Source organism: Diuraphis noxia, unplaced genomic scaffold, assembly GCF_037042655.1.
Source record: "Diuraphis noxia isolate RWA-SAM2 unplaced genomic scaffold, SU_Dnox_SAM2 contig0003, whole genome shotgun sequence".
NCBI lineage: Eukaryota > Metazoa > Arthropoda > Insecta > Hemiptera > Aphididae > Diuraphis > Diuraphis noxia.
In genome coordinates this window covers 57,035,623-57,058,684 of record NW_028301713.1, presented here as the reverse complement: position 1 = coordinate 57,058,684, position 23,062 = coordinate 57,035,623, and the positions used below count along the sequence as shown (strand labels likewise).

The following is a 23,062-nucleotide window of genomic DNA, read 5'->3' as shown; positions in this document are numbered from 1 at the left end:
TATTATAACTCCATCATGGTAATATGTATAAAATCGTAATACCTACGGTCTTTAAGTATACTTAAATATTTCAAAAATAAGAATTTGCATAAACGCATACATAATTATTAAGGATAAAATGGGGGTGAATCTCCCTATACAATGTTAAACGTTATCCCACGCTGTAATATTCAAATCATCTGGAGCGTGTATAATATGCATAATATTAGAATTTAATGTGTACCTACACATAATTTATATGCACGACAGTATTCTGACAAAATCGTTTAGATATTTATTAACATGTAAGTATATTAAGTTACCTGTGTCGACAGTTTTTGGTTTTCAACGATCGAGGTGTCGTTTTGTTGGTTTTGATTGTTCGACATCGGTACTGAAACACACATAAAGCATAATATATAAGCACATTAATATTATTCGTCCCAACACACGTCCTCATGTTGCATGAAACAATACTATAGTATACAAAAGACAACTGTCGCATGTGCCCACCACACAAAGGGTTTGAAAAAAAAATTACGGATAGTCGTTTGCCAGAGGGAATGACAAATCTTAATCTATAAGCGCGCACTGAAAAGACAAAACGACACGCCCCAGTTGTCTTATAAAATGAATATAAAAATAAGAATGTAAATAGTGAGTCGACATACTCGGCATCTATATGCGAGTGTCATTTTAATTTTTTAAAGTGATTTCAGTGATTCGACTGGCAAAATTTACTTTTAATCAAGCTAAAATATTTATCATCAAATGCGTTATTCACCGATGTGAACGGCGTATATATATATAATATAAGAAAACGTATTGTCAAAGCGCACTCCATCATAACTCTTCAAAATACGATATCCGACCGATACCACGAGTATATAAGTTAAGAGTATAATCGTGGTGGTTGCTATTTTATTATATTCGTAAAAAAATTATTGCTATACAGACATGCAGTACAGTATATATACATTTTTTAGGCAACAGTCATGTTCGACAAAATGCAAATAACAAAAAATATTATGTATGCAACGCAAATGTCTACCTCAAAATTAAAATAACAAGATGTCCGTTCGAAAACATGATAATATTTGTACATTGAGTTAAAATTCGGTACAAATATTATTTAAAAATAAATAGTGTAATCACGTAGTAACAATAATAAATCGGTACTTACAAATTTAGGGTAATTTTAATTTAAATATTTTAATATAATATGGTTTGACATTGACAGTTAATATAAGATGTATTTTAAGATATTCTCAAAATATTGAGATGCAATTTTATATTATTAAAATTATAATGATTTACAAATAGGTAGGAAAATATTGTCAACTACCTATGTACTTACGAGGTGCTTTTGGTTTACATTTCTGACGAAACATAAAAACCATAATAAGATAATAATTAATAATAAAATATAGGTATTACACGCCTAATATAATAACTATATAAGTCAAAATATCATAGATAAAAATCGAAAATAAAAATATTGTTTTTTTTAATTAATTCACGCGGGCACGGCTGTATAATATAGTATACCATTCGATTTCCCGCGTCACTTACCTAGTTGTCAGATAGATCTATATAATTTATATGAATTTTTCATTCGTTCTCCACGCTATATCACCCTCATCGCGATGACGTCATTTATAGACGTCGCATGTTTACAGTATGTATAATACATAGGTACGGCCCTCGATTAGATACTATATATGCCCTCCCATAGCGAACGGAGTATAATAGTACATAATATAGAATATAATTATTTCTAATAAGTAATAACTTTTAACGGTCTGTTTATCGTGCAGCCGCTACGTTTACATAATATGCACCTCTTTATATATTATACGCTCGCAGCTTGTAAAGCGATACAGTACACCATCAGCTCAGCCAACCACCCATCGTCTTCTAAAATACAGTCACATTTACACGACCACTCCGGTAATCGGTATAATGGGGTTCGTTGTTTGCTTTCTGAAAGCGTCTTGTTGGAAAACAAGAGCAAACGGCTTACGCGACGATTTACCGAAACTTTATCGATATTACAAACTCTCGAACACTCATACACGAGATTTTATTATTTAAACCTGATAAATATACGAAATTATAATATGCTTGTTGGGGGGAGGGGGTACAAACAAGATAGCTCAATCATTGATCTCATATTAAACAATAATATTATGTAATATACGTATATGTATATATGTATTTTCAGGTACTGATTATATACTACCTATATACTGTATCTACTGTCTAAACCTTAAATAATTATCTAATGCGTTTTCAAATGGCAACTATTCCATTTTATAATATATGTTCCAATACTACAGAAATCCAAAAACACAAATCTGCAGAAGTACCTAATTCGAAAAACAGTGACAATTTTTGGCTTAAGGGGAGGAATTACCATAGTTAAATACACATATACAGGGTGATTCTTTTATCAAACAACACTCATTATTTAAAAAAGTATTGACTTTTTTCAATTTTTTTTTTTTTCAAAATTGTAGATTTACACTCTTCTTGAATTGTTTATTATTTTTATATTTTTCACCCTTATATTTATTATATACACCACCATCAACTTTTGATTTTCAAATGGTAACCTATACTTCAAATTTCATAAATTAATAAAGCTATTTTTTTAATTAATTATTACGTTAAAATTTTGAATTTAGCGCTAGTAGTTTATGAGTTATAGGTATTTAAAGTTTAGATTGGCAGAGTGGAGTGGTACGGGGTTACCCCGCAAAATGTTTGTCCACTACTCCGCTTGTCTAAACTTTAAATACTTATAACTCATAAACTACTAGTCCTAAATTCGATTTTTATGTATCAAAATTTTTAGAAAAATATTCTGCTTTGGAATATGAAATTAAAAAACTATGTTGCCATTCAAAAAAGTAAAAAACTTAAAAAATGATAAGGATAAAAAATATTTAAAAATATAATTTTTTAATAAAAGCGTTGGTTTTTTAACAACTTGAAACTATGTAAAACAATATTTTGAAAAAAGTCAATACTTTTATAAATAATGAGTGTTGTTTGATAAACGAATCACCCTGTATATGTATAGACCATATATATGTTTAGATACGTATATATTACCCTCAGAGCCTTTTTTTATTTTTATGTTTTAATAATTTATTTAAAAAGTATACATTTTGTATACATACATACTCGTAAACAAAAAAAAAAATCAACATTTATTATTATTATAGTGTTCTTAGACCTTAAGTAAAAAGGTTTTTTATAGTTGATAGAAATATTTTATTCAAGTTTAAATATTTATTTGTTTCCAACTGACAGTTATAGCCTTTAGGTCAATAGAGAAAAGTGAGATAATTTTTGGTAATCAAATAAAAAAAAAAGAAAATCTTCAATATCAATATTCCACTGGACTGCTCTGGACAATTTGATTAATGTTAATGCATTACCAATAGCAAGTATACTAATTAATAACAAGTTATATTGTACCTATGCGTTTAAAAAACACTAATCCGTTATTAAAATACATTGTTTCGGAATTAAATCTTAATGCAAATGAAATCACAAGACTAATGATATATAAGTACATAATAAGATATTTCCTTAAGTAATAGCTTAACAATCCACTGTTATCATATGCAGAGCATGCCTTGAAACACATGATAATAATAGGCATAGGAAAGACGTGGGATGATAGTATATGTTACCACTCGTACGGTCAGTGCAAATAATTAATATGCTCAGACAAACTATTTAAAACGTAGTTAAAATTTGTATAGTATAATTATTATTTATATATATATATATATATATATTGTTCGCAGGATTTTTGTTCGCCGGACTTTTGTTCGTAGATTCCATAAATTCATAACCAATCTATACGAACAAGAATGAACATATCAATCTGACTGAAACTCTCGACGAAATCGTTGGACCAAACCAGGATCAAAACACGGAAATCATAAAAAAAATTGAATTAACCAACCGTATTATAGACAAAATATAATCTTAATTAACAGTACTATTTATACATGGAAAATAATAATATAATATGCCCATGAAGGTATGAGCTAATTGAAGTTTGTAAAATTTGAAATTTTTTTAACGAATTTTATGTAATTGTTTGTATTTACTGAGAAATAAATGAAACACTAGCTAATCACGCAAGTAAATATTATTTATTTAATAAAACCGAGTTATTTTCGTTATTAATAGTATTGCTTATGAATTATGATCATTTGATATATCGATATGGGAACAGAATTATAGCATTGCAAACAAGTTTGAACTTCGATATGCTTTAGAGGACATCACACCCGCGTGTATTGTCTCCGACTTACACATATACGACATACCAAATTTATGCTAATAACCAGTTTCAATAGTGTGTTGTTAGTTTAGGATCGTGTTGGACACTTGGACGTCCCACCGAGGGAAAAATATGATCTCTCTATAGCACGCCGAGAGTGGGATCCGTATAGATTAAAAAATACTCGACGCTTTGCCGAAATTGTTGGTGCGTGCCGGAGATGGATATTTTTATGACTATTATGAGTATGGGTACATGCACATAGACCATATACTCCATCTGAGAGCAGTGAGAGCACAATAGCCACAAATCAAAATATGACATTATGATAATCCCACATAGACACGTTGTTGTGATGTTATTAAAATGCACAAACTATCTATTATTTTAATATTTTCAAACGACCGTTTTCCAACGGCGGAACACGAGCACCGGACAAGACTTTCGATATGTTGAGGCGTTTCAAATCATACCTATACGGACGGTCGACAGAAAATATATGATATCAAGTAGACTGCATCAAATTCTGCATCGCCTATATGCGCACTCATATATTATATTATATAGGTACCTACTTTACATACACATCGAAGCACGCCACAATACCGTATCCGAAGCTCCGTCAATCTTTGAAGCCAGATCATACGAGTACGGGGCGCAGTTCCAACAATGATATCTAACTAATATTTTTTTAATTATTACGGATGATTTCATTTTTTCTATCCCTCCCAATACTTATCGACTTGTTACTTTCTTATGACAGATAGATAGATTTTAATATGTATTGTACAGAAATAAAATTACAAATACATAAAAATAAACTGTTATTATTATTATTATTTATTGAGCATTAAAGCTTAAACAGCTAAGTCATTACTCATTAACCTGGGATAGTATATTTAGTGAGTTATACAATTTTATCTTAATATTAAATTGTTGAGTCAATGCCGATGTATTTTTGAAAAAAATATGAATCAGGTGTGTATTGTGTTCTCCTAGTGTTTCGTCCCATTACTATTATTATTTACAATGTAAATTATATTAAATTCCTAGAAATAAATTCAATGACGCCACGCTACCGTAACAGCCATTCTGCATATCTAAAATAATCTGAATGGCGAGAAAGCTCATTGAATGGTGGTTAAATTATGAATGTTTTTATACGTAGTATTTAGATTTACCCTTGTTATACGAATAATATATAATAATATAAACATAACAATAATATCAATAAATCTACGTCTTATGTGACCGAAGGGCCGATGATCATACAAAAATCGAAAACACTTATAATAACGTTAACCACATGCAATTTGTAATGTCAATATAATAATATAATAATAAATAATAATGTAATATAATTATGTCAATATAATAATAATATAGTAATAATTTGAAATGTTAATCTATGTTAAGTGCTGTACTTAACAAAAATATCAGTGTCCGAGCGGCATATAAAATAATAATTATCCTATACAGTCTATACAGTATAGATACCTAACTAATTATTGGTCAATAATCAAGTGATATAAATTCTTCTAATTTATACCTACTAAATTTTTCGACAGTGTGTCTTACTGCACTACAACATTTTGTTTATAATATCGCATCGATAGTAATAAAATTAAAGAAAATAATCATAATATAGGTAATCTAATCACAGAATATATATTTCATATATTCTGTGATCTAATCATCCACATGTTTTTAACTTTTTATAAAACGAATCGCAACATCATGTGCAGAACTACTGAAATATAAAAAACTAACTATATAATATCAGAGTGTACGTTACGGTTATAATATAAGTGAGTTGATAAATAACTGATTCATGTATAAAATACTGTCGCAGGAAAACATGAAAAACAATCTAAAAACTAATTATTGAATTCTACGGCCGCTTGATATATTAGAAGGCAAACGAAGAGATAAGATATGTCAACATTAAACGATTAATACCTATTATCGTGAAACTTTTGTAACGGCAATAGATGGGTGAAATATAAATAACAAGAAGTTAAATTCGACAAATATTTGTTTATCGATAAATATGGAATAACAAGTATTCTACAACATTGAAAATAAAATAATATAGAGTATAAGCATAAGACTATATGAGCATACGACAAAATATACATAATAATATGTGAATAAGTACATCTAGTCGAATTACGCATAACACATTTTTGGTGCAGTAGGCAGTGACATATTACAATTAGTTTTCATAAAAACACAGTTACAATATAATATCGTCCCAAAGACTTAAATAACTAAAATAATATTATATTAAACGGTATACAGATAAAAATATAATATTATGTGATTAGTTTAAAATGTAAATTGTAGCACCTAAACTTTGTTTGGACTATGTAGTAAGTGCAGTCTAAGTGCAACAGTCATTGCTACTAATTATATGATTTGACGAAAACGAATGCGATTTTAAGTTTTAACACAATATCTGTAACAGCAGTCGATTGTATTTTTTTATTCAGTTTATTTTAATTGCAAACGTTTACAATTAGTATAACTAATACTAATGATAACAGAGCAATCATAAGACTACGGAGTTCGACTTGATGATTTTTTAGTACAATAGAAATATCACACGCACTATCTCACTTATTCTTGTGCATATCACACTCAAATCAAATAAAACAATAATATTAATAATTATTATTACAACATTAAGGATCGTAATATTACTTATTAGTTTAATTTAGATATAGATACAATTCATGTAATTTTTTTTCCCCCTTTATATTAATAATTTCTCACGTTAAACCCAATGGCCCATGTTGCCGAGGGTATTCATTAATAATAAAAAAAAAAATTACTTATTAGTGAAATAAATAAAATAAAAATAGTTAATTAATATCCACTAAAATGAGACCTGTTGTATTTAAATAAACGCAAGACACAATACATAACAATGTTTTAATAAATAAATGGTATATTTTAGTTTAAATAATACGAAATATATTTTAACAAAATAAAGAGCGTCTTATAGTTGTGAAAGCACGATGTTCTACGCATATTTGCGATATCCGAGCGCGGTTTAATTTTCAGACACCAACAAATTGTTTCAATCGAAATTATAATATCTCCTCCGCAATACCAAGTTTTTCGCAACAAATTTATAAGCGACCATTGGGGACTTAACTAGTTACCTAAATTCCTAAATACCCACGAAAACCGCATGACTGCTGTAGACGAAAGAATAGATTGTCTGCTCTGAGTACATCGCCCTGTAGTACGCGAACAACAACAAATACACATAATATATTACTCTCTATAAAATTATAATTTATAACTATATCATACTGAAAGGACTATTATTTATTTCCATATCGCAGCCCGCATAGCGTATTGTATTATCACTCGATGAATTGATCGATGGTCGACATCAGACCAAATAATTATTTTTATTTTATTTTATCATTCCTGGTGGCTAATTTTTATGCGTGTGATATTGATTATGCAATTTTTCTGACGATGAACGTCAACCCAAAATTTTAATTTTGGATTCTAACCGATATACTAAAGCTATATATTAATAATGGCTTAAAGCAACATTAGTGAAAGGTATTACAACGAAATTTAACTTTTTCGGATACAGGGAATGTATCGTCAAAGTTCATTGTTGTGTGTATATCAGGAATTCATTATATTTCATATTTTATATAAAATAGAATTGAATATCTATATCTATATCATATACAATGTACATTTATGATTCCTAGAATATAAATTTGTTATCTGTTTATTATAATATATATTATCATATACGTTGAACGAATTATTTTTCAATTGTTTTCAATTTACCTATCAAATATATTAATATAAAATAAATACTTTTGTTCGAACATCGGAACAACTTCACGTCGCGCCGATATTATCGGCGGGTGCTATCGTGCCGTCGGCGTTGAAGTTCACCGAGCACCCTACCCCTCCTACATCGGTAGACAACTCGTCGCGAGTTAGGACAGATTCGCCGGCCGGTGCTGTCTGTTTTCCGCGGTTGAGACTGACGGACCATTTTCCTCAGCTCCCGCCGACTACGCCAGCGTGCTTGGTTCTCATTTTTGGCTAACGTGTGTCTTATTATTATAATTTCTACCACGTGTCACCTGGTGATCGGTCGCAGCATATCTTGTATATATTATACAAATAATATACACATATACCCGTACTTATTACTCTCTGCGGAGATCGCACAGTTGTGTACCGCGTGCGCGGTGCTGGAGTCACGGTCACTCAAATTCATATTTCGCCATCAGCCCTGGAGCTTCCTGTCCCGTGACCTGCCTGCCTGGGAAGTGTACCACCCGTTGCCGTCACTTATTGCCATTCAATCAGGATATATTATAGCTCGTCGGAGTGGAGACGTGCGAATGTCGCTGTCAGCCGTCAGGTCGTAACATTATTGATTTGTATTCATTCTTAATTTATCGATTATTATATCATAATCATTGTAACGATATATTTATATTTTGTATGATCGACCACTTTGGTCTGAAAGTGTATTATTATAGTATTGTGTATTATTCAGTATTCTTAAGTATATATATTGGGGCGCCCGCTAGGTAGAGCTTTTTTTATGTATTATATATTATAATCATGTCACGATGTTGATATATATTATTACTATTATATTTGTATGAGTGTACACACACATACGTGGTTAATTGTATTTATAAATATTGTGTATTCATTTGGTGACCCGAATCCCTAACGCCGCAAGTCGATATAGCCAACCGCCGAACTTGTAGGAGCTATCTCGGCGATCAACAACTTTTATAAAAGTCTATTAACATGTATGTTATGATTTATGAGTTGAATCATCTTATCATCAATGGTGCATATGGAAGTACCTATAAAGGTCATGTGGGAGTAAAGAAATCAATTATATATGGTGCACATTAAATGCACGAAACTAATCGAATAAAACAAAATCATCGCCATTACATATATTTTATTTAACCTCATTCAACATAGGCGTGTTCAGACTTTGATGGCCGAGGGGCACAACAAATTTTTAAATCCTGAAACCCATTTTTTTTTTTTTTTTTAGACATTATTTATAATACATAATTCACAATTAAAGGAATATTTTTAATTTTGATCAAAAAATATAACCATTGCCAAAACAATAAAAATATACATTTAAAATTAAATTAAAAACAGAAACATAATATTTATAATATAATATATATTATAATAATATAACCATTATTACCTAACCATATTATTAGTTATGAAGAATTGATGAACATAATATTATATGATAATATAATACTTAATCACTAATTAAGAAATGCTCAAATAATTCAAATAAGAATACAATTTTCTATTATTTGTATACAACAATAAAACAAGATACAAAAATTACAAATCTATAGGGTACACACAGTACGATTTTTTTTTTATTCTGGCATTTTTGTTTGAAGCACAGTCCGCCGGGGGAGCCAGTGCCCACTTGGCCCCTCCCGTAAACACGCTTATATTGTTCAACAATTAGTTTTGGCAGTTAGGTATAAGCAAGAAAAACTTATAAAAGGAAAAACAAAATAAAAATAATGATATTACTATACTACTAATAATAATAAGACATATTTTAGTATATTTATCTCATTTTTATGTAGCCATGCGGCCATACAAATAATATTAGGCATATCTAAAGTATATATTTAAGTATCACAAACATAAGTAATCAATACTAACAGAGGTGTTCGAGTTTTTGACGAGAAACAAATATTTTTATATTGAATTTTAATAATTTCGGTAAAATTATTTTTTTCCAAACATCTTCACAAAATCGAATTCATTATTTTGCGATTTATTTTGCACAATGATCAAAGAATAACAATATAATAAAATATATTATAGCTCAACTAAAAAGGAATTATTTTTAAAATGTATACGAATATTGATAGTTATACATTATACGATGTTTATTAGGTTTATAAATTTTAGCTAAAATTTAAAATCATACTATAATAGGTAGGTACCTAACCTATATATTACGTTTAATCTTTACTAAATTTCATAAATTAATCTCATATTATATAATGCGTTAAGTCCGGCAGACAAAACACATTGATGTAAATTTAAATCTATAATATTATAGAATATTATATTTCAAACAAACACCTTATCGCAGTTACATTTTTTTAGGGTACAAAGTGTTAATTTATTTTTATCCCAACACTATACAAATAATACAAATAACTAATTGGACTCGAATAGACCGGTAACGGCTAAAACGTTTTGATACTTAACGAAATGATGATTAAATTTCTCTAGATTCTTACAGCGGGGAAAGAAAAAATACGTCAATATATTTCATGTGATTTCATTCACATTGTATTTTCAGTGGTGAACAGTGGTCTCATCCAACCTATGCGCTTTTTAAATAATATGTATTACCTGTTATAAATTTTAAATTCAAGAATCTCTTATGATTTTGTATTTATTCAAATACCTAGATACGATGATCAATCTAAAAATCATGAATATAATGATTTTAAGTATTTTCGTTATCGGCGGATTAGCAGCTTTTGATATTGAATACAAATCACATACAGGTATACTTTAAAATTTTAAGATTTATTTTAAAAATTTAGAACCCGTAAAATACTATTTTTTAACACAGGTAGTACTAAATTATTATGAAAATAGGTGTATATATCCATGTATTATTTATGAAAACTATGCATATTATTAAGCGTACACAAATATTTTAAGTTATAACCAGACCATCGTCATAGGTACTTTTGAATGTATTATATATTAATATGTTTCTCAATAATACATAATTAAGTCTTAAAAATATTACACAGTATAAAAATTCAACTATCCACAAGAATTTGTTTTTAAAAACAAAATATATATGAGTATTATTTTTTTAATGTACATAATAAAATTACATAAATTGATACATTGCTGTAGTTAACTGTGTTGATTTAAATTTGGTTTTAAATTCAGTGGGTAGTTTAAATTATTGTAATTATATATTAAGTGTTTGCAAAGAAATCATTTTATAACTTTTGAATTTTTTCCTCAGATCACTATGACATCACAACAATTTATAAAATGGGATATAATACTGGAGAAGAAAGGAATCGTAAATATTTAATTACAATCGGAATTTAAACAGCTTAACATTAAATTTACTCTTTTTAGGAGAATCTTTCAATAATTCCAAGTGTCTCGGATGCTATGATGCAGAAATTCATTTGAGAACAAATGCAATTGGTATGCCAATTGGGTTTAATGGAATAATTCTGAGTTCCGATAAGAAAAGTCTAGAATTCATAGCAGATAGCAAGTATCCATCCAACATTTTCACGCGAAATCAAATTGAGTACGACATCAACGAATGGTCCGTCTTTAAATTACCTATGTCTGGTACGTAAATTACTATATATCTATATCGAATTAATATGTTTAAATTTTGAAAAATGTATGGAAATACTAACAGGTATATACGGTGATGCAATTTATTCTATAAAATTGTATGTAATTATATATTATATTATGATGTTATAGCGAAACAATGATGTATATTGTATACATCAACTTATACGAAAAATATCCTTGAATGTTTTTCCAAAAACGTTCAGTCAGAATTTGTTTGTATATTTTTTAAATAACTTGACGTTTTTGAATTTTGACATGTATTCAATCATCAATCGTTACACATCCAGCTGAAAACCTGCAAATCAATCGCACCTATGAATTATTATTGTGGAAAGCTAACAAAACTGAAGAATCGTTCAAAATCAAATGGAAACAAAGAAATTCAATTAAAATGTGTATATCTGTTTCGTATTTACTAGAAGATGAGTCAAAGTGTACGTTTTCAATGGACGTAACTGATGACAATAGTTTTGAAAAACAAGTCATATATTCTAACAATATACAAGAATCGGTAACTTGGTTTTTACATTTAAATATCTACATATATAGGTAATATATTATATTAAAATGCATTTACGTAGTAACTTTTTATAATTTGAATATAAAATAACAAAAACATTATTGAATTTATCATAGACCTATAAACTATGGACAGCGCATTCCACTCCGCTCTGCCCACAATGCTAGGTGAGGTGAGCCTATAACTGAGAGAGAAAGAACATAAAGTAGGGAACATGGGGGAATTACTAAACTTTTTTTATTTCCATTTCCTTTATCCATAGGTCTATGCTTTATCATCACCACAGAACAATAATATAGAATAGATCACTCGATCAACTAATCGGGTTACTGTATCCCTAGTCCCTACGGTTGAAGTATTGGAAATTGAACCGTATCCATAATCTGATAGAATGTTAGCAACGTGTATCCCTCTTAGTTACGGAATTATAAAAACGGAAACAACTTAACAACGCAATGGTCAATGGGCATTACCATAGGCCACAGATATATAGAATAATATTATTCTATATATCTGTGCCATAGGCATATAAAACAACTAGATAGCCGACTACAGGATAATATTGAAGTCAGCCGCCATATGCCAACAGGGCCATGTTTACAAAATCGCATGGTTGATAAGAATATTTATTAATGATAACAAAATTAATATAAATATTTGTACTGTAGCATATTATGTACTTATTACTTCTTTATGTAATTTAATTTATATTTGACATTTTGACTATAGAATATGAAAAGAAATTCGTCATTATTTGAATTATTATTTATTATCATTTATTAATATAGGTATCTTATCTATTGAGTTATTACGTAAACATTGCCCTGTTGGCGGCCCGACTGACGGAATGTAATTCACAGTCGGCTATCTAGATGTTTTATAATATAAATATTATGTCTATGGGCATTACAAAACACTATACCAGTTCTGTCTCTATTTGTGTGATAATAATGATATGATTTATTTAAGTGATAACGCATGCCACGCCCTCCTAGAGACAGTGTTCAAACAGGAGCGTTTAATCATAGAGTAATATATTACTATATGGTTTAAATACAGGAATGCACCGCTCATGGTGCGCATGCGTAGTATGGTATCGTCCGCATAACGTAGATATTAGATAACGTGTTGATTATTGATTATCAATGAATTAAGCGGCAAACTTAAATTTTGAATAAATACGATATTATTGTTATTAAATTATATTTTTAAATATTTTTAATTTATACATTGTGATTATTGTTTTTATTAATATTACTATTGACTAAAACTATTCTATTATTATTAAAAATGTTATACCTACACAATAGAATAATAAATATTATTATTATTAGTTAGCTCTTATCAGTTACTAACGTTATGGAAACGATAAAATATTGCACATGCGCACCATGAACGGTAACCATTCCTGTATTTAAACGCTCCTGTTCAAACCACTCTATGGTTCAAGGCCACAGTCTTTAGATTTTGCCATTACACACAGTGTCTATGCCCTGTCATCACGAGCGTCTAGAGAGTATTTAACATTATTTGTTTAACAACAAATCAGTACCTAATTACAAATTATTACGTTATCAATGAAATATAACGATCGGCAAGATTTTATTGTAATACAATTTTTTATTTGGCAGTAGGCACACTGTAATACACTACTTTGTTACTTTATCGTATGAATTCTCTCTCTAAGCGCTGTCCATAGTTTATATGTCTGTGGAATTTATGTATTTTTATACACCTATATAATGTACGTCATGGGTCTGTGTTAGAGCAATCACCTGGCAAGCAGGATACATGGATTTGATTCCCGGTACGGAAAAATAATTTTTTACACTATTGTGTATTGTCCACGGTAGAAGTTAACACATAATATAACTCCTTAGGTTTTTCAGCAATTTTATTTTATCAATCAAATGTTTCAAAAATTAAAACATATACCAGCATAGTAAAATCAAAAAATTCCACAAAACGTTTGTTCTAACAACAAAAATGTTTATTTTAATTCAAACATGAAATTTTTGCAGAAAATACTAAAAACAGGGTTGTTCAAAAGTAGTTACTGGTTATTTGAAAACAATACATATAGTTTAAATTTTAAACTAGTAAGGAGATCATCAGTAGCAAAAATTCTCAATAAAGAATATTATGGTAGAAGAGGAAATTATTATAAAGAAGAGTATACTTATAAAACAATATACTTAGAAGGTTGTAAGATTGGAATCAAACGAATAGCACAATGCACTGACGAGTATGGTAATTAAAGAAATTATTACCACAAAATGTTTTTTTTTCAAACTTGAATTAAATTATATTTATATTTAAATATTTATAAACTGTCTATAATCAATAATTATATTTAAAATTAAATACTTCATTACATATATTTTGCAGTTCAGAAGATAAATTATAAGCTAGTTAAAATAATAACAATGTTCTAGTATTCTACACATTCTACTATTATATTAATAAACACTATCTATTATTTTAAACTCACTCAAAATATGATTGTTTATGTTAAATAGAAAAAGAAGAAACATTTACGATAACTGCAAGAGAATTACAAATCACACCATATAGACCAGCTTTGCTAACCTTCAATGTTTATCCATTTGGTAATAAATTATGCACATAATTATATATTTTGTATATTCTATTAACTGTGCTGAGAATTTGTTGGGAACAAAAAATTTTAACCCAAATTAATACATAAACTCAAAGAATGAGACAACATATTTCAAAATGCATTTTAATTTAGAACGAATCTTGAAAGCTGTTGACATTATAATGAAATGAAAGATATTGTTGTATTGAAATTGCTGGATGATCTAGATGTCTGTTAACTATAACATACACTAAATATTACATGCAACATCTCAGTTTTGTAGTTAAATGTGTATCTACATCTCGTTAGAAAATTCATTGGTATTTATAAAATATTTTTGTTATATAGGTAAAGACAATGCTAGTAAATACCTTAGTAATTTAATTATGGCGTATACTAAAAATTACCATCTAAATCGCTGTTTGAGCGTATATATTTATATAATGAAGCATTCTGGGGTATAAAATGTTTACTTAATGAAAGGTAGATATTGAAAGCCGTGTTAGGTTTTAATTAATCTGACATTATTTATGATAAACAAAAAAGACAAATTGAGCTATAAAAGAATGAAAATTTTCAATTCCAAATAAAATGCATTAAATTTACAATCGTTAAAAATAAAATTTAAGCCATACAATTATAATAAAACTTAAAATAAACAAGTACCTACAAGAAATGTGAAAACGTTTTATTTTATATATACAATCTAATCACATATTGATGTACAAATACAATTATGCTAAACATAATATGTTAAAATATATAGACAGTACGTGGCAGGAAAAATCTGTATCACCGTCTTCGGAGTGCCTTAACGGAGGATTTTCAGACGAAAACGGTTGTACGTGTCCTCCCGGCTTCAAAGGCAATAAATGCGAACATGGTAAATAATTTGAAAAATTCATTAAAATTGTCGAAAATTTGAAATCGAAAGCGATTGGCGTATAAATAAGAAAAATAGGATGACTTGAAAATGTTATATATGCATATATATATATATATATTTATCAGGATGTGGACCGAACGCGTTTGGCGTTGACTGCACCGGAATGTGTTCAATGCACAAAACAAAATGTCGGCAAATGATGTTTTGTATCAACGGTTTTGGATGCAAGTGTCCGGCAGGATATACAGGAGACAATTGCACCACAGGTATAGTAAGCGCAATGTATATAATTAATTATAATGATTTGAATACAATATATACCTACGCGTTAATAAAAGTAAAGACCGCATTCACACAATACATACATAATATCACCCAACAAAATATTATTAAATATTTCGGATCTATATAAAAGGTATTTCATTTTCAACTTCACCTATAATTTTTAAGCAAATTAAAGTGTTCAAAAACAAAAAAATTTTGGTTCCTACGCGCCTATATGTATTGAAAATATAGGGAGTATATTCACTTAACTACACATATTCTACAATATTTTTAAATAGATTTTACCTCCGGTGTATTCTATAGTCTGACATCTATAAACGTTTGTGGGTAGAACACGATTGAGAACGGTCCTTATCGGCCGTACCTTTTTTAATAGCACGATTGAGAACGTTCTTACCTGCTCACTTTTATGCAACGTTGCCACATTAATTAAAAATAAAAATACAATATACAATATATATAAGATATCCATTTTTTAAGATTAAAAGTAAAAAAAATTATATTTATATACAACATATTTGTCAGCTTAAGATAAAAATTTAAAAAATTAAAATTTATTTACAATATATTTATATATTTTATTTGTCAGCTTAGGATTAATAATTTAAAAAATCAATATTTTTTTCCTAAGTACTTATTTCCGGTTAATTGTAAATACCTTATAATGTCCTTATTTTGTTCAAACTCTTTATATAAATTAATTGTTGAAACAATACGATTATAATCTTTGCTGGCCATGGTTTTTGTAATATTATTTTCAATGGAGTTGATTATTGCCACGGTTTGTACAATTTTATACTTACAAAACAACGTTTCATAACACCAAAAAAAGATGCATTTGCATCAAAATCCAATAAATGGCAACGTCGCTAGAAAAATCGTTCTCAATCGTTTGATTTTAAGGTACAAAATATTGTTTCTTTGATCTGCCGACATCGTTCTTAATCGTGTTGCTAAAAAGGTAAAACGTTCTCAATCGTACAACACCGACGTTTGTATACCTAAATTAGATATTTTATTTTATTATTTAATGCACAATAAATGCGAGATATATTGATAAAATATTAACTGTATTATTATGACTACGCACCTATAAGCATTTTGACCAATGAATTTTTTACGAGCAGAATGTAAAAATGGTACGTATGGCGTAAATTGCGAACAACAATGTTCAGAGAGATGTATATCGAAGTCATGTGACGGTTACACTGGTGTTTGCGACAAAGGATGTACGGAAAATTACATTGCTCCAGATTGCAAAGAAAGTAAAGCTATAAATCATTAAACTTATGCAGTGTTATTGTTAAAGAAAAAAATGATGTGGTATAATTTGTTTTGCGATTAGAGTATCCGTGGCTGATATCACCGCCAGAACTGGAATCCTCTGATTTTAATTCAATAAAATTGAAAATTGATTTTAATTCAGAAAATATAGAAGGCAGTAGCAAGGTCAACTCTCTCTATTACCAAATCATATTTAAGGTAAATATCGTTTAACAATACATATTACATACCAATATTATGGAAATACTATTACAAACTTGTCTGTAGAGCGTATACAGTATACATAATGAGCGCCTACAAATATACTCATTAAATAAAAAATAAGTATAAACTAAAATGTTTCAAAACTTCGTAGTTAAGAGGAAACCACACCCGAATACGTAGCTTCCGTCTTACAAACGTAGAACACAGCAAAAACTGTACTTGCACGGGACAACTGCTCTCCCACAGAATTTATAGTAGAAATATAATATTTTATGCTTGAGCATTATAACTTTAATTATATTTATGTTACCAAAAAATAACGACGCTGTGACACTATTCTTACCTATCCGTTGTGAAATTCTGATAATTCTACTATAAATACTGAGGGAGAACGGTTGTCCGCGTAAGTATAGTTTTCGCTATGTTCTACGTTTGTTAGACGGAGAAACTTCATGCTAGTGTGGCGTCCTTTTAATATAAGTCACTATAACCATATAAAAAAATTAACATAATCTATTTTCGATGTTCAAAAAACCAGTCAAACTAACTAAAAAGTTAGGATAAGCCTGATAAGGGTTGTGATAAATTCTATGGTAATAAGTATAGCAGTTGGTATATAGAAAAAAAATTCAATAAATATTTTAATTATCTTAACTAACAATAATTTAACAAAATACGAATACTTATAAAGGGGAAAGAGGTTATATATTCATATATTTGGAACGCTTCTCATTTAGATGCATCTATAATATTTATATATATTTAAGGCCACTTTAAATGAATCAGAATTTCAATACTTGGAAATAAAAGAACTACTACAACGAGAACCCAAAATAGAAACCATAAGCAAACTCAAATCGGGAATATCGTACTCTTTCGGCGTGATTTTAGTATCAGAAGACGGAAATTACAATATAGAAGATATTAAAATAGCCAATTACTCGACGAAGTGCCTAAGTATACACAAAACTCATTAACTTATATACAATTAAATTATTTATAACAGTATAAAACACATTGTAATAAAATAATACTATTTTTTTTATTATAAAGTTCCAAGAAATATTAATTATGATGTCAATTTATTGAGTGGAACAAACTACATAAATGTTACTTGGAATAAGGTAAACAACGAACAAAAATTGGGTATAATAATTTTGTATTTAAGTTCGAAATAATCCTTTTGGCTTAATTTATTTTTGGTTATACTTTGTAAAGGACTTCAGTCCGTTAAATTAAGCTTATTAATGTTTATTCATTGTCGCTTTTAAAATAAAATAAATATAATATATAATTAATTCTAATGTTTATTATTCCATGTATAGATTAACAATCAAAATGAAAAGGACTGTAAAATAACTGAATACCTGTTAAAACTGATGTTTAATAACACCGATACACAGCAAAAAAGTTATTCAGAAGAAGTAAAATCTAATAATAATAATGGACATATTTTTGAAAATCTACTATCTGGTGAAAAATATGCAGTTCAAGTAACAGCAATATGGGCTACGGGTCAAGCTACACCATCACAAATATCATATATTTACACTGAACTATATGGTATTGTACATACAGCATTTGAAAAAATATAATTTTTACTAAAATGTTTATTTATCGTAAAAAAAACCCATTAATTTTTGATAACTAATCTTGTAGGATTTGTCCAAATAAAAAATATAAAAGCAAAAATAAATCAGAGTTCTTCACTGTTAATAACGTGGGATGTTGATGAAAAATATGTAAATACGCCGTTGAATTATGTAATCAAATACAAGGTATGAAGTTCATAATATAATATTTAATTATTTAATAACATGAAAAGAGGCAGGCGTTAAATTTATAATATCAACAACAATATGATACCATTTAAATATAAAATATGTTCAAAACTGTATTTAGGTCAATAAACATTTTAGTTGTTCAAACGAAGTCCTTACAAACAAATGGACATCGTTGTTAAATTACAATCAAACAAAACGCGAAATTTGGGATATTATACCAAACACACAGTATGTTATAAAAGTTGACCCCATAATTGAAGGACATACTTACAACGACTACATTAATATAGTTTTTGTAAAAACACCTATTTCTAGTAAGTAGTTTTCAAAAATGTCAGTATTAAACCAATTCAACATCTTTAATAATATCTGATTGTTATTTATAGATACGAAATTAACACCTGTAATTAACGATGCAAATGGTTCATTTGTCACCAATCAAAGCGCATACTTCAATTGGAGGATAAACAAGACAGAGTGTACTAAATTAAATGGTTTCTTTCGAGGATACCAGGTCATACTTAGAGTTAGTAAAGTGCATTCATTTGACTTATTGTGATTTTTTTTTTTTAATTTAAACTATGTAAACATTGACACATAAATACATAATCACACAACCCTATATAAAATCGTCTTTTAGATTTTTAAGTTTATTTTAAAAATCAAATAACACAGGATATTGCTGAAAGCACGCAAGTAGAAACCTCGACTGAACAAGACACGGTGAACTACGACGGATTAAAACCCGACACCAAATACGAACTGCAATTATACGTACTGACGAATTATGGATACAACTCCGAACAAGGATTGTTGATACCGTTCAAAACCAAAACTAAATGTAATAATGATACTGTACATTATTTTCCCAAATAGTTTGACATCAATTTCCTTTCCCTTATGATGTCATGCATACACGCCACTGGGTATTTTAGTGCATACTTTATATCATACGTTATTTTTATTACATTTCAGTTTTAGAACCAGTGGATGAATTAATAGTTTACAAGAAAAACTTGAAACGCAAATCAATTGGAATCAGATGGAGTTTCCCTGATGAAAACATCTTCAACGGTTTTATCATCAGCGCAATCGACGAGAATATGAATAACACAAAGCAAATTACTATAGAACCCCAAAGATGCATTGCTTGGCCAAAACTATACTGCACTACCTTTGAAAGCCTTATACCAAACCACCAATATACCATAAAAGTATAATACTATTCAACAAATATCGAACTAAAGTTTTTTATAAACTACAATATAAAACTTCATAATATTGTGTATTTTATACAGATAAAAGCCAAGTCGGAAGACTATCCTACAGGCGGTATGGCGGCATCAGTCGTCAGCAATTTTAATGACGGATGTAAGTATACATTACAATACAAAATACTTAGTTACAGGTCTTTAAAAAGTTAAACAACAATATAATATGCTCAATACAAATGTTAACAGTTGCTGATAAACCGGAAAATCTCAGGACAACAGACGTAGGCTCTACGTATATATCAGTGGAATGGGACATTCCATGGATATTTAACGGTGTGCTGAAATCGTTCATAGTAAGCACTGAAGAGATTTCATCTAAAGACATCGAAAAATGCTGCGACAGCAAACCCGACACAGAGATTCCGATAACAGAAGAACTCCCATCTTATAATTACACAGTAAATATAAAATTAAAATTTTTTTATAGAGTCACGATCGATTGCGGAGTAAATAATGTACGACAAATATGAGCAATACATATTGAAATTCATAGAGCCATAGGCGGTAATGACTATTATTTATGGTATTAAACATTTCAGATAAACGACTTGAAGCCCGGTTCCACTTATTCGATCGGTATTTTATCGAAGACTTCATCATATGGTCAAACTAATAGGATACATGTGACGACTTTATTCACTCCCGCGGTCACTGAAAAAGTTGAAAATGATCCGCTTTTAACTCTTGTGACGCAGACGCCATACGAATATACAAATTAGTTTCCAAAATTGGCTCTGTGAAACTGTAGTAACGTAGAATATCATTGCACCTTAGAAATTCAAACTGTATAATACTATAATACATAAATACATAATATAAATTACAAGTACTTTTAATTATTTTGTATCGGTACATCTGCAGTTATGTATAGTCATTATCATAAGCAACGGTCTCACGGTGGCAGCTTAGGGTACTTGGGCTGCCCCTGCACTTTTTGAAAGGCACCTGTCAACAGAGTTTTAAATCTGATGGTTCTCAACTTTTATTTAGAAAAAAATATCATGCATTGTTTATTTTATTATAATAATATTATATTGCATTGTCAAATTGATGTCACCATCTCTTTATGATTCTTATCGAAAATCGCGATAATTATTATACTATGCATGTAACGGTATTCGGACGATTGACACCTGACGGTTTTTTCGAAATCGGACTTTATGCACTTAATATTTTTAAAACACGGACAACTAACAATAAACAATTACGATGAAAGAAAATATTATAAACAAAATAAATATCTTTTTTAATAGCTTATCATATGATATTTTTTTCATATGGTAATATGTGGATGATATTTTAACATACTTAAATGTAGGTACATAATATGTTAATGGTACGTACAAGTTAATTAACAATACGCAAGTTATGGGCTTCAAAAGGAGCCAAAGGCTCCAACCCTCTGTAAAAATTGTTGTTAAAACAATAGTTTAAATGTGGTCCTACCCCCCCCTCCCACCAATAGCTATTTATTGCCTTAATATACCATATTTATAAGACCATTTACAATTTTTAACTTTTTAATTATTTTATAAACATATATAGCTTTTTATAATTGCGAAATACAGTTAGTACAAGTTATCCTAAAGATTGGTTTCCAACTCCTCCATATTTTCCAAAAACTACACAATGCCGTCAATAAGCTCCTTCTTCTTTTTTTTAATAAACTAGCCACGGAAATCTTTCTAACCAAGTGTATTAAAATCTCAAATGCTTTTTTGTACACATATTCAGTATAGGAAAAATAAAATCTTTATTAGGAATCTATATATTTTTTAAAACCTAAAACAAAACTAAAATAATATTGTACTATGCCTAGAACCTACTTTATTACAATTATTTCAAGAATTCTTTGTAAGTATAAATTAAGTCAAATACTAAAAGCGTGAGAATGCTGTATTTGTACCATGATTACGCTTAAACAAGTGAGAAAAAAACCACATTAATTCTTACCTCAATTTTCTCTTTATCAGTTAAGGTACGATTTACAAACAAACAAATGTCATTAGGGACCTTGTTATTCACATTTTCATTTTATACAAATGTAAATGTAAAATACCATCAAGCAAATTTCATAAGCCAGCCAACAGCGTAAATACCATATTCCATCCACATTCGGACATTCCACATGGTATAAAATATAAGTAGAAACATTTAGCAAAACGTATAACTATGGTCTATGAGGAAAATAACTATAGATTTCAATTATATAATCAAGCTAAGAATAAATTCAGATTTCAAACAGTAAATACTAAATTGTAACATAGGTACCTGAGAATTTAATTTTTTATTCAAATGTTCGTCTTCGTCAATACTCAATACTAATAGACCTTTTCACATTCAGTGTCTCGCTAGAGGTCTCACTACTACAAGTGTACTCAGCAGTGAAAAAATACGTTATTACTGACGTCTTCATTTTATTTAAATTAAAATAATATAATATTAAAAATCATATACTAAAATAAAATAACTAATAAGAATTCCGTTATAATTATTATCTACCGACTTCTTCTATCATTTAA

The 23,062-nt window shown here is 28.9% G+C and overlaps 2 protein-coding genes across 2 annotated transcripts in view; one reads left to right on the top strand and one right to left on the bottom strand.

Annotated features, from left to right (window-relative positions):
* klar (klarsicht) overlaps positions 1 to 23,062 on the bottom strand; it is a 138,069-nt gene that overhangs the window by 97,080 nt on the left and 17,927 nt on the right. Inside the window, exon 3 of the mRNA XM_089223454.1 lies at positions 303 to 373. Within this exon, the coding sequence (XP_089079580.1) occupies positions 303 to 373 (71 nt within the window). The remainder of the gene's footprint in view (positions 1 to 302; positions 374 to 23,062) is intronic.
* Positions 10,642 to 21,366, top strand: LOC107165958 (uncharacterized). The gene is made up of 21 exons (XM_089222656.1): positions 10,642 to 10,869; positions 11,349 to 11,408; positions 11,468 to 11,692; positions 11,992 to 12,215; positions 14,246 to 14,474; positions 14,744 to 14,833; positions 15,590 to 15,706; positions 15,835 to 15,975; positions 17,122 to 17,259; positions 17,340 to 17,476; positions 18,250 to 18,439; positions 18,536 to 18,606; positions 18,808 to 19,045; positions 19,142 to 19,260; positions 19,385 to 19,580; positions 19,653 to 19,792; positions 19,942 to 20,107; positions 20,242 to 20,480; positions 20,565 to 20,637; positions 20,727 to 20,938; positions 21,080 to 21,366. The coding sequence occupies exons 1-21, from the start codon at positions 10,743 to 10,745 to the stop codon at positions 21,257 to 21,259; spliced, it is 3,312 nt and encodes a 1,103-aa protein (XP_089078782.1). The 5' UTR covers positions 10,642 to 10,742; the 3' UTR covers positions 21,260 to 21,366.

Bases quoted from the DNA above. Each gene is read 5' to 3' on its own strand.
- LOC107165958 (XM_089222656.1), top strand. From the start codon at position 10,743: ATGATTTTGTATTTATTCAAATACCTAGATACGATGATCAATCTAAAA. The intron at 11,409-11,467 runs GTAAATATTTAA...TACTCTTTTTAG, and splicing joins TACTGGAGAAGAAAGGAATC to GAGAATCTTTCAATAATTCC. The intron at 14,834-15,589 runs GTAATAAATTAT...TAAAATATATAG, and splicing joins CTTCAATGTTTATCCATTTG to ACAGTACGTGGCAGGAAAAA.